At 52.1% G+C, this 12,136-nt stretch overlaps 1 protein-coding gene across 1 annotated transcript in view; it reads left to right on the forward strand.

Annotated features, from left to right (window-relative positions):
• Dbf4b (DBF4 zinc finger B) overlaps positions 1 to 6,298 on the forward strand; it is a 32,693-nt gene extending 26,395 nt beyond the window's left edge. Inside the window, exons 11-13 of the mRNA XM_048366864.1 lie at positions 4,613 to 4,721; positions 4,861 to 4,985; positions 5,615 to 6,298. Coding sequence (XP_048222821.1) covers positions 4,613 to 4,721; positions 4,861 to 4,985; positions 5,615 to 6,137 — 757 coding nt within the window. The 3' untranslated portion in view covers positions 6,138 to 6,298. The remainder of the gene's footprint in view (positions 1 to 4,612; positions 4,722 to 4,860; positions 4,986 to 5,614) is intronic.
• Positions 6,299 to 12,136: the final 5,838 nt, after the last annotated feature.

Below are 12,136 nucleotides of genomic sequence, written 5' to 3' on the forward strand. Positions count from 1 at the left end.
ATCCTCCCAAAACACGCCTAGGCTCTAGCCCACATGTGCAGAATCAGCGTCTTTGATGATGGATCCCTAATTGCTGCATTTTTACAATCTCCCAGATTCACTTCACAATAGAAGTTGAGGAATAACTAAGGGGCAGGGGGCTGGAAGAACTCACTGCATTGTATGGCCATGATGACTTATAGGTATGTTCATTCAGTGCTTGAGAATCTGAACCTCCTAACCAAGATCAGGCAGCTCAGCCAGTCGCCTTGCCTGCCTGCCTTCTTTCCTTCCTTCTTCCCTCCCTCCTTCCCTCTCTTTCTCCCCTCTTCTCTCCCTTCCTTCTTTCCTTTTTTTGGAGACAAGGTCTTACTATGTAGCCCAGGCTAACCTCAAATTTATTATCTCTCTGTGTTGGCCTCCCTGAGTGTTAAGATTATAGATGTGTGCCACCATACTTGGCACTTTCTGACTCCTGAGCCACAGGGTTAATTTAGTGGACCAGCACAGTAGACTAGGGGAGACTCAGCCTCAAAATCAGAGAACCCCTGGATTCCTTCCGCAGATGAAGGCTGCGGGTCAGCAACTAATGAAGGTAGGAGAGTAGAGGAAGGAAATATGGAAGTAGAGTGGGGAGCAAGGAGATGAGCAGAGGGTAACTCCCAAATGTCTTCATTCCTTTCTAGATGAATCGGTAGATAGCAGGGAAAATCCCATTGGGAGGAGGCCTAAGCGGGAGGCCAGCAAGGGAGCCAGTCCTGAACAGCTTTGGAATTTAGAAGAGCTGAGAGGCTGTAAAGGGGAGATAAGGAAGCAGTGCAGCTTTGAATCTGCCTGCTAGGAACTCTGGCCCAGGTGAAACGTGGGGTTCCACCTAAGTGTGTACATGTGTGTGTGCATGTGTATAGAAAATCTGTGTTAGGGGGTGGGCTGGTAGCTCCTGCCTATAATCCTAACTACTCATGCTGAAGTGGGACACCAGTGGCTTGTGCCTGTAATCACAGCTCCTCGGGAGACTTAAGAGCTGAGGATCATGGTTCAAAGCTAGCCCAGGCAGAAGAATCCCTGAGACCCTTATCTCCAATTAACCACTCAAAAACCAGAGGTGGTAGAGCACTATCCTTGAGCAAAAGAGCTCAGGGACAGTGCTCAGGCTCTGAGTTCAAGCCCCACAATCAACAAAAAGAAAGCTGAAGGGCTGGGAATATGGCCTAGTGGTAGAGTGCTTGCCTTGTATACATGAAGCCCTGGGTTCGATTCTTCAGCCCCACATAAACCGAAAAGGCCAAAGTGGTACTGTGGCTCAACTGGTAGAGTGCTAGCCTTGAGCAAAAAGAAGCCAGGGACAGTGCTCAGGCCCTGAGTCCAAGCCCAGGACTGGCAAAAAAAAAAAAAAAAAAAAAGCTGAGATCCAGATGATCTGGGTTCAAGGCACAGCTTACAGAAAAGTCTAGAGATAGGGGATGGAAATATGGCCTAGTGGTAGAGTGCTTGCCTCATATACATGAAGCCCTGAGTTCGATTCCTCATATATAGGAAAAGCTAGAAGGGGTGCTGTGGCTCAAGTGGTAGAGTGCTAGCCTTGAGCAAAAAAAAAAAAAGTCTAGAGATAATAATCAGGCTCACACCTGTAATCCTAGCTACTCAGGAGGCTGAGGTCTGAGGATCAAGGTTCACAGGCAGTCCAGGCAAGAAAGGTTGTGTGAGACTTTTTTGTGTGTGTGCCAGTCCTGGGGCTTCCCTTTGCTCAAGGTTAGCACTCTACCACTTGAACCACAGTACCACTTCCATCTTTCTCTGGTTATGTGGAACTGAGGAATTGAACCCAGGGCTTCATGCATGCTAGGCACACACTCTACCACTAAGCCACATTCCCAGCCCCAGGCTGTAAGACTCTTGTCTCCAATTAATTAACCACCAGAAAACTGAAGTGGTGCTGGACTTAAATGGTAGAGCACTGCCCTTGAGCTGAAGAGCTCAGGGACAGCACCCAGGTGTAGAGGTCAAGCCCCATGACTGGCAAGACAAAAATAAAAACAAAAAATCCAAATAATCAGCAAAAAAGCTTGGCCGGAGGCATAGTTCAAGTGCCAGCCAAGCAGAAGATGAGCAAGGACAAGGCCCTGAGTTCAAACCCCAGTACCAGCAAAAAGGGAGGAAAAATGGGGAAGATAAAATAAAGAAAATCTATACTAGAAGAAATGTTTGATTTGGGGCTGGGAATATGGCCTAAGGGCAAGAGTGCTTGCCTCGTATACGTGAAGCCCTGGGTTCGATTCCCCAGCACCACATATATAGAAAACGGCCAGAAGTGGCACTGTGGCTCAAGTGGCAGAGTGCTAGCCTTGAGCAGAAGGAAGCCAGGGACAGTGCTCAGGCCCTGAGTCCAAGCCCCAGGACTGGCAAAAAAAAAAAAAAAAAAAAAAAAAAGTTTGATTTTTCACATTTAAATTTTTGTTAATTACTAATGATTAATTACAGGTGGCACATGCCTGTAATCTCAGCATACAGGAGGTTGAAAGAGGAGAATCCCAAATTCAAGGCCCACCTGAACTACTTAGATGCTGTCTCAAAAAAAAAAAGTATTTTAGATTCCAAAATCAAGAATTATGCCAGGCACAGACATCTAACACCTGGAATCCTAGCTACTCAAGAGACAGAGATCTTAGGATTGCGGTTCAAAGCTAGCCTGGGCATAAAAGTCCAGGAGACTTCAATAAACTACCCCAAAAAAGCTGGAAGTGGAGCTGTGGTTCAAGTAGTAGAGTACGCCTTGAGCAAAAGAATCTCAGGGACCGGGCTCACAGTCTGAGTTCAAGCCCCAAGACACACACACACACACACACACACACACGATTATGAAGTACTTTAAGTGAAAATTCTGCATCCAGAGCCAGCCTCCTTGTTAGTCCTGAGATATTGCATGGGCATACATCTCGGTGGGTCTATTGCTGGGTCATTCCTTTTCCACCTAATATATTTTAAATTAATTTCTTATTACGACTAAAAAGCATTCTTATCCCCCCCCTTTTTTTTTGGCTGTGCAATGTACCATTGTATAGATTTGCTCTCCTTTATTTAACCAGTTTGTTATTGATCCATGCATAGATTAGCTGTGCAGAGTAAATTTGTATTAGTTCAAGTGTATTTGTGGGATAAATTCCTAAAGACAGAAATGCTTGGGTCCAGGGATGCCTGCATTTCTCATTTTCATCAATGTGGCCAAATTTGCTGCTTTTCAGAGAAGTGAGGTTAATGCTCCCTGCACTGCTAGCCCCTCCTCACTTAGTACTGCATGCTGTCAGATTGTCAGCATCCACCAATCCAACAGTTTGCTGTATCTTTTTTTGGGGGGGTGGGGGAGGTCCAGTCTTGGGTATGAACTCAGGATCTGGGCTTTTTTGCTTAAGACTCTACCACTTGAGCCATAACTCCATTCGCAGCTCTGTGTGTGTGTGTGTGTGTGTGTGTGTTGCGCGTGTGTGTGTGTGTGCTGTCGCAGCTTTTTTGGGGTGTGTGTGTGTGTGTGTGTGTGTGTGCTGTCCCTGAGCTTTTTCACTCAAGACTAGCACTCTTACCACTTTGAGCCACAGTGCCACTTACGGTTTTCTGGTCATTAAATGGAGATAAGAGTCTCCTGAATTTCCTGCCCCAACTAGTTTTGAACCATGATCCTTAGATCTCAGCCTCCTGAATAGCTAGGATTACTGGCATGAGTCACTGGTGCCCAGCTGGAGATAATTTCTTTTTGTGTGACCCTTCTTCATATCCTTTGCTCATTTTTCTATATGACCATTGATCACTTAGTGATGCGTAAGGAGCCCTGATATTTGGGGCCTGCGCCCTCTGTTACTAGATGTGTGTTTTTCAGTTTAACACAATTTAAACAGCTTTCTATATGTTTTGTTGTACTTGGAAATTAGCAAGTCCTTAAAAGGGAAATATTTTGAAACTAAGCACTGTAATTCTAGCTACCCAGGAGGCTGGGATCTGAGAGTCAAGATTTGCTGCCAGCCCAGGCAGGAAAGTCTATAAGACTCTAGTCTCCAGTTAACTAAGAAAAAGCCAGACGTGGAGCTGTGGCTTGAGCAAAAAGCTCAGGGATAGGATTCAGGACCTGCACAAATGGGAGGTTTAGACGTGTCTAGGATGCCAAAGAGCACAATGCCCCTCAGGCCATGTGATATACAGGGCTGAAATTCCAATGAGAAGACTCCTTGGAAAGGAGATTTGAGAGGGGGCAACTGTGAGAGGGACCAGCCAGCTTGAAAATGAGGGCGGAACGGTCCCCTCCCTGCCATGGAGCACTTTGCCTTCCATCTTACAGGTCAGGCGGACATGGCTGTGTCTTAGGCACACAGGTGGATTTCTACACAGGACTCTTCTGTAGCCACTGCCATTTTCCCTCACCTGTGGTTTGAAATGTAGAGGCAAGGAGGACACAGGGAGGATGCAGGGACCTCCTCTTCCTTGCCTCTCCTGCCACCCTGAGGTGTGTGGTACCAAGTGTAGGGTAGGCCTGCCTGGCTCCTTGATCATCTTGGTCCTCTTCCTGGTCTGAGCGCCAGACTGTCAGCAGCAGCCCCTCCCCTGAGTACACCTTCATGACCAGCGTCTCCACTCTCCTCCCCAGAGAACTCAGGGATCCTGAGCCAAGCCTGCAATCAGCTGCATACACCTTGCCCAGAAGGAAGAAGGGGTACTGCGAGTGCTGCAAGGAGACCTTTGGGGAGCTCCATGTGGTGAGCAAGCCCTGCTGTTAGACAGCCCCTCCCCAGACAGGATAGTCAAGGATGAGTCTTGCCTAAGGCCAGGTTGGGAGCTCTGCTTATCTCACCCCAGCCTTTTCTAATGCCCCATGCCTCTTCTGGTCCTGGGTAGCATCTTCAGAGTGCCCGGCACCAGAGCTTTGCCCTAGAAGCCCATCCATATGCAGAAATCGATGGGATCATCGCCCAGCTCAGCCACAGCTTTGCAGATATCTCCTCCCAGGCCACCGTCCCCAGGTGAGTACCCCCCAGCTGCAGACACACTGCCTTGTTACCCAGTCCAGGTGGGAAGAAACTCTCAGCAGCATCGGGGACCAACCTGTAGCATTTTTCTCTTCCCACCATCTCAGTGGTGACCATTGACCTGCAGAATGAGCAGTTGTAGCCAGCTAGTTCCTAGTTCCTAGATCCTTCCCAGATGGCTGGCAAGCAAGCTTTTCTCCTTTTCCAGAAGTTAGTCTCAGAAAGGCTAGCAGGGGCTTGGTGGGGATTTCAGGGCCCTCTGCACCCCATTACCCTCTGTTGCTCAGCAAGGCCTCCTACCAAGGACCATGGTGTCCCTTGCTACCCAGATCTCCACCTCTGCAGATTGTGTCGAGCCGGGCTCTGTGCTTTCTGTAACCTCTTTGAAGTCAGTAGATGTAGTAGACTACCCAGTTCCTCTGGCCAGCCCTGACCGCAGGCTGCAGAGCCAAGAGAGGTGCACACAGCAGTTGCAGGTCCCCAGCATCAGGCCCCGGCAGACATCTCACCATGCCAAGACCCGCAGGGGTCGCATCACACAGGCTACTCTTCCCATCCTCATCCCGACCCCGGAAGCTCACATCTTGCTGCCTGCAGCTCACTGAGTGTTTTCCTCCCCACAGGCAATCAGGTTCCCCGGCTTCTCGTTGTGACATCCTCTGTCCTGAGACTCCACCACCAAGCCAGCCCTGCCAGCCCAGGACAGCCTCTCCTGAGATGAGGAAGGAAGATGATGGGCAAACCCCATGGACTGCAGAGCAGCACAGGACAGTGGGTAGTACAGAGGAACCAGCTGAGCCCACAGGGACTGGCGATGTGCCCGGGTCAGTCGCAAGCTGCCAGGAGCTGGCAGGGGCAGGTGGTGTGCTTGTGACCCCCCCAGGGACCCAGCCACCAACCCCTGTTACCCACTGCCTTCTGACCAAATCTGATTTTACCAACCTCTCCTCTGGTCCCAATCGGACACTTGCTAGACACAAGCGGAAGGTTCAGTTCCCAAGTGGCTGTGCCAAGAAGAGACCGGGGACCTCCTGGCCACATGCCTCCTTTTATATCTCAAGAGCCCTCTACTCCTGTGGTGCCACCACCACTGAGGACAGGGACCTTCTCTCTTTTTCCCTCTCAGACCTCTTGTTCCCCTTGTAGCCCTCAGACAAGGTGCGGCTATGGACTCCACAGCCCTTCTGGCTGAGAGGAGAATGGCCCTCAGAGTCTGAAGGTCCTGACTATGCAGCTCCGGGTCCTGGCCCTGCTCCCCAACAGATGGACCGGCTCACAGCTCCCCAGGCCAGCCACCAGCCCACCTGCCCTCCATGGCAGGAGAACCTCTGGAGAGTCAGTCTCCCTCACTCCCCGGCCCTCTGGCAGCAGGGATCTGCTGCTCCCGGTGGCGCTGGGTCCCCCAGCCTCTCCAAATGGCCTGTCTCCCTGCCCTGCAGCCCGAGCCCCCACCCAGGGCCAGCAGAGAGCTGGTCCTGTGACTCCCTGGGTGCTCCCAAGTCCAGAGCTATAGATGGACCCCGTGTGCCTCCTGGCCAGGGCCGCTCCGGGAAGCGGAAGGAGCCCCCGCCCGGCCTTTGAGGAAGTAGCCAGGCTCCGCAGGACCCACAGGGCTGGGTCTCCTGCCCAGCAGGTCTCTGGACAAGAGTCTGAGCCTGAAGCTGCCCTCTCCTCTCCCTGCCTCCAATCAGATCCTAACCGGGCCACCAGGCATCCACTGCAATGGGCTTGCCCAGCCAGAGCCAGCTGCCCTTTCCAGGAGAGAGGCAAAGTTGGCAAAGAAGCAGGAGTGGTCTAGCTTCCTGCCCTGTCCCCCAGGCACTTGCTTCTTTGCAGTACCTAGGGTTAGTTGTTCCCCACCCCCACCCCAGCCTCCTTTCCCACAAGCATGTGGTCTCTCCTGCTTTCTGAACCGCCTGTGTCCCCTCCCCCCGCCCCCCACGCTCACACAGTTCCTCAGGAACATATGAAGCAGAGGAGGGGCTCCGGCTGCAGCACTTAGCATGCTCCCTCCCCCCACGCACTTCACTGGGGCCCAGCACTGACCTTTCCCCCTGAGCCCGGATGTGGCCTGAGCCCCCCTCTGGGAGACCCTTGCAGCTCTTCTCAGTGGCCCACCTGGGGTTCTGCTGTTCCCCGGGCTCCTGTCTCACCTGCCAACTCCTACATCACCCTCTTCCCTCCCTCCTTCCCCAAGGACCTCCCCCCATTTCTTTCTGCCAAGCCATTAATCTAGAAGCAGAAATGGGTTTGCTATCGATTCTTTGACCACTTTGTGTTTTTTGTTTTGTTTTGTTTTTTTAAATCATAATTTATCCTGTGGTTCTTCTCACCCTTCTCTGCCTCTGTTGTGTGTTTGTCTCTTTAAATGTTGAAGCTGCCGGAAGCCTGGTGCTATTCTGTCTCCTTTTGGAGGAAAGAGGGGGGGGCTAGCTGCGGGTGAGGACCTGAGTTGTTAGTTTGGAAATAGAGCATCTGTGTACACAACCGTCCTTAGAGGCCCCTTTTAGCCTTTTTATGCCATTCCTGTGAAGTTTCGCCATTGATCTTGGTTCAGGAAATGTAAATAAATTTGTTAATAAATAGAAAAGAGGTAGGCCAGGAGTTCAGTGTGTTGGTCCCCAATCTGCCCTTCTGTGACCCAAGGCAGGGATGAGGGCCCTGCCATGGTCCCCACCCTCCTGCCACCCTCTTTCGGGCTCACCCCAGGCCTGCGGGGGGGGGGGGGGGGGGGAGGGGCGGGCTCTGCCCTGCCCTGCCCTGGCTTCCCATTCCTATCTGCCTGGTTGAATAGTCGCCTATGTGTTGGTCACCCAGGCCAAGAACATGCCACCCAACAGACATTTCTGCTCCAGGCCCGGTCCTTCACCACCCATGGGCAAGGGCTTGCTCTGGGGCCCTGTTGAGATCCTTCCTTCCTTTTGTGACATGTAAGCAAACTTGTTTCCTGGAAGTTTCCTCTCCCCCTTTCTCAGACCTCACTGGCACCTTCACATGCTGTACTGGGGAGCCTGCAAACCCAGGTTCTCATGCCTATTTCTCCATCACAAGCTCCTCCCCCCCAAGCTGGCCCATCTCACAGATTGTGACCTCCGACATCTGCTGTGGTAGTCATTTGTCTATTCCAGCTTCTGTGCTTCAAACGCCGGACACCTGACCAGGACAAATAAGTGCTACTCACATGAGTTGGGCCCCTCTGGCTTAATGACCTGAGGACTATTGTGATGTCAAGTCCACTTCCCCTACCTCAATAGGCAGTGCACCATTTGGCTATCAGCCCCCTCCATTTTGGTCTCTGACTTTTTTTCAGAGGAACAATGTCCTTCTGGGAAGGACTGCCAGGCCTAGGCCTACCCAGCCACCCTTGCCAGTTTCCTTCTCAGACTCCACACCTCACCTTTGCCAAAAAGTTTGATGCTCTTCCACCCTGGAAGATACCTGTGTTGGTTCAGCAGCTTGAAGAAGGTGCAGCCTTGTCTCTGGCTTCTCAGATCAGGCTCTGCCCTCTGCCTCCATGCCTTCCTCCCCTTCTGCAGCATTCCACCGGGCCTTTCTATTCTAAGGGCATCAGATACTTCCACAAGACCAAGTCAGGTTTTTCTTCTTGAAACCCCAGCCCCAACAATCCCGTGTCTTTCCCCCAGCCTGCCCACTTGCCACTCATCTGTGTATACAACAGGACCCAAGTCAGCTTAGCCCCAGAAGAGCCCTCCAGCCCTATGGCTCACCCCAGAACCACTCCAGGACACTTGTTCACTCCCCACACTGGTCCTTTCACTTCTCCAGGTGTGACCAGGAGCTCTCCTAAACTAATCTAGGTGCGGATGGCTCATACCTGTAATCCTAGCTACTCAGGAGGCTAAGATCTGAGGATCACTGTTCAAAGCCAGCCTGGGCAGGAAAGTTCATAAGCCTTTTTTTTTTTTTTTTTTTGTCAGTCATGGGGTTTGAACTCAGGGCCTGGGTGCTGCCCCTGAGGACTTTTGCTTGAGGCTAGCACTCTACCACTTTGAGTGATAGCTCTTCTTCCAGTTGTTTTTTTAAAAAACAGATATAAGGGTAATGTACAGAGGAGTTATAGTTACATAAGTCAGGTAAGGAGTACATTTCTTTTTAGACATTGTCACCCCTTCCTTTGTTCTCTACCAGTCACTTCTGGTTTTTCAGTGGTTAATTGGAGATAAGAGAGCTTCACAGGGACTTTTCTGCCAGGGCTGGCTTCGAACTGTAATCTTCAGATCTCAGCCTCCTAAGTAGCTAGGATTACAGGTGTGAGCCACCAATGCTTGGCTTCCATGAGATTCTTATCCCCAATTAAACACTAAAAGAGCCAGAAGTGGAGCTGTGGCTCAAGTGGTAGAGTACTAGCCTTGAGCACAAAAGCTCAAGGACAGTGCCCAGTCCCTGATTTCAAACCGCAGGACCAGCATTCAAAAAAAAAAAAACAGGGCACAGGACAGGTCTGGCCACTCCCATAATCCTACTGTGACTTGGGTACACTCTTTCTTTAGTGCTCCAAGTCTTGAACTGTGTGGAGGAGATGCTTTCAAGGCCACCCCCCCACACACACACACACACAATGGTAAATCACCATGATCTCCGTCACATCCTTTCATCCTGTCCTGTGCTGTCCCGCTGGCACACCGGCAGTCGGAAGGAATCCTCAAAAGGAGACCCTGACTTCTCTTTCCCTGTGTCCTTGGATTTCTCCCCCATTCTCCAACTCCTGCCTACCAGCCAGTTTCAAGTCCTGCTCCCTTTCCCTTCTGTACATCTGGCCTGCCACCCACCTACCTCCTCAAGTCCATATTCTGCTACCTAACCCCGAGCTCTTAAACTCCTGAAGCTTGGTTTTCTGAGTGGGAAAGGTAGAAGTAGTAAGTGGTTTTGCCCTGCTAAGAAGTAACGGGAATCGGATACACGTTGCTGTACCTGGCACAGAGTCTCCCGCGTCCCGATTGAACATTGCCCACCCTACACAGCTGTACACTCCCTCCGAGAGTAAATTGAGTTCATCTCTGAGTCTCCCACTTTGCAATGTCCTTCTGTGACTGACACCTCATCCCAAGAGCTCTGCAGGCTCCAGGAGAGCAGGGCAGCAGGGCCTAGGGGGCCTAGCAACATCCATGTCCCACAATGCCCTTGGGCCCGTGTGCCTGGGAAGCTGGTATCCCATGGGCACCCAGCCCCTCCCTGAGCAGGATTGAGAGCTGTGGGGCTGCGGGAGGCTCTGAGAGGTGCTCCAGTGAGGACGGTCCTCTGCTCTGGCTCTGCACCTGAAAGCAGGATGAGCCTTCTGCCCACCCAAGTGCTGTGAAGCTTCTCTGCCCCCACCCCTTCCCATGTCACCGGGCGTCTCTGCATCACTGGGGCATGGATCAGGTACCAAGGCTCCCAGGCCACAAAGGGTCTTGGGTGCTGGGCCAGAGCAGGGAGCCAGTTTCTCTTCAGCACTGTGCACTGCTGTAAGTACACGGCTCAGGCACCCAGTCCTCCCTCAGCAACATGGGATGAGAAGCAATCTCAGAGAGGCCGAGAGCGTGCTCCAAGTCCCACATCATGCAGGTAGGGAAGCTGGGACCGGGACCCCAGCCTGGACTTCTGCATCCTTCTTCATTGGCAGGCCTGGTCTATGCTGCAGGCCCCACGTGGGACACCAAGCCTGGGCGGTTCCATTAGCAGGAATCGCACTGTCCAGCCAATACCCTTCTCTAACCTGCAGCTTCTTAGATCAGGTTGGGTCCCACATCGGCCCAGCTGGGCTATCTTTAGCAGGAAAATTTGAAGAGCTGGCGGGAGGAAATTCCACAAGGGAGGGAAGTCCTCAGGCCTTGTGGTGGTAGGGGAATGCTGTAGGTGGAAACCAGAGCTTTGGAGGAGGGCAGCGCAACAAAGGTAATGCCAGCAAAAATACTAGCTGCCAGCCGGAAGTGACAGAGACCAGAGCCGGCCACCCGTGTAGAGTGGGAGTGGGGACCTGGCAGGGAGCATTCTAGGGAGAAATCACAGCCTCTGCCCCAATCCAGGGGGGAAACAGTCCTTGGGGCCAGCCTAATGAGGGAGATTTTCCCTATCCACCCCCCCCCCCCCGATCCTGGGGCTTGAATTCAGGGCCTGGTCCACCGCCCCTGAACTTTTTTGCTCAGGGCTACTGCTCTACCACTTGAGCCACAGTTCCACTTCTAGTTTTTTGGTGGTTAATTGGACATAAAGAATTTCACAGGGACTGGGAATGTGGCTTAGCGGTAGAGTGCTTGCCTAGCATGCATGAAGCCCTGGGTTCGATTCCTCAGTACCACATAAACAGAAAAAGCCAGAAGTGGCATTGTGGCTCCTTTAGCAAAAGGAAGCCAGGGACAGTGTTCAGGCCCTGAGTTCAAGCCCCAGGACTGCCCCCCCCAAAAAAAAAAATTCACAGACTTTCCTGCCAGGGCTGGCTTCAAACCATGATCCTCAGACCCAAACCTCCTGAGTACCTAGGTTACAGGCATGAGCCACCTGTGCCTAGCCCTCTATTCTTATAAAGTCTCCCACTGATAGCAGTTCCCGACTAGCAGGGAAGGTGGGGAGGGGCAGCTCCCTGCTCAGCCAGGTACCTGTCATGGAGCCCAGCCAGTACCAGATGGAGGGAGATAGCACCTGTGGGGCTGGGAATGGGGCGTGGTCAAGGAAGCCATGTCTAGCTAGGTCCTTGCAAGTGAGGGACCCAGGAAGAAAAGGCTGTTAGAGACAGACAACCCAAATGATTGGGCCCCTAACAGAAACCCACTGGAGTGCCACCAAGGGAAAAGTCAGGAGACTAGGAGAGTCTCCCTAAGAGGAAGCAAAGGTCAGTACATCACGTGGTAGAACAAGAGTCTACCTCCATCACAGTCTCCGAAGTCACATTCAAGCTCAGTGTGTTCTTGGCCATGTAGGGACTCGGGCTCTCCACTATGAAGCAAGCTTCACCCTGCCTCTGCTCAGGGCTCAGCCATGTGCCTTGGGGCATGGGGATGCGCGGTGGGCTAGATGCTTGATGGGTGAGGAGCCAGCTGAAGCAGTCACTCTGGTCTAAGGGGAGGTGTGGGTAGAGGCAGCCAGGGAGGAATGGAGCCCTGATGATGGGAGCCCCAACTTCTCACTAAGCAACTGCAAGACGGAGA

Source organism: Perognathus longimembris, chromosome 17 (assembly GCF_023159225.1).
Source record: "Perognathus longimembris pacificus isolate PPM17 chromosome 17, ASM2315922v1, whole genome shotgun sequence".
Lineage (NCBI taxonomy): Eukaryota > Metazoa > Chordata > Mammalia > Rodentia > Heteromyidae > Perognathus > Perognathus longimembris.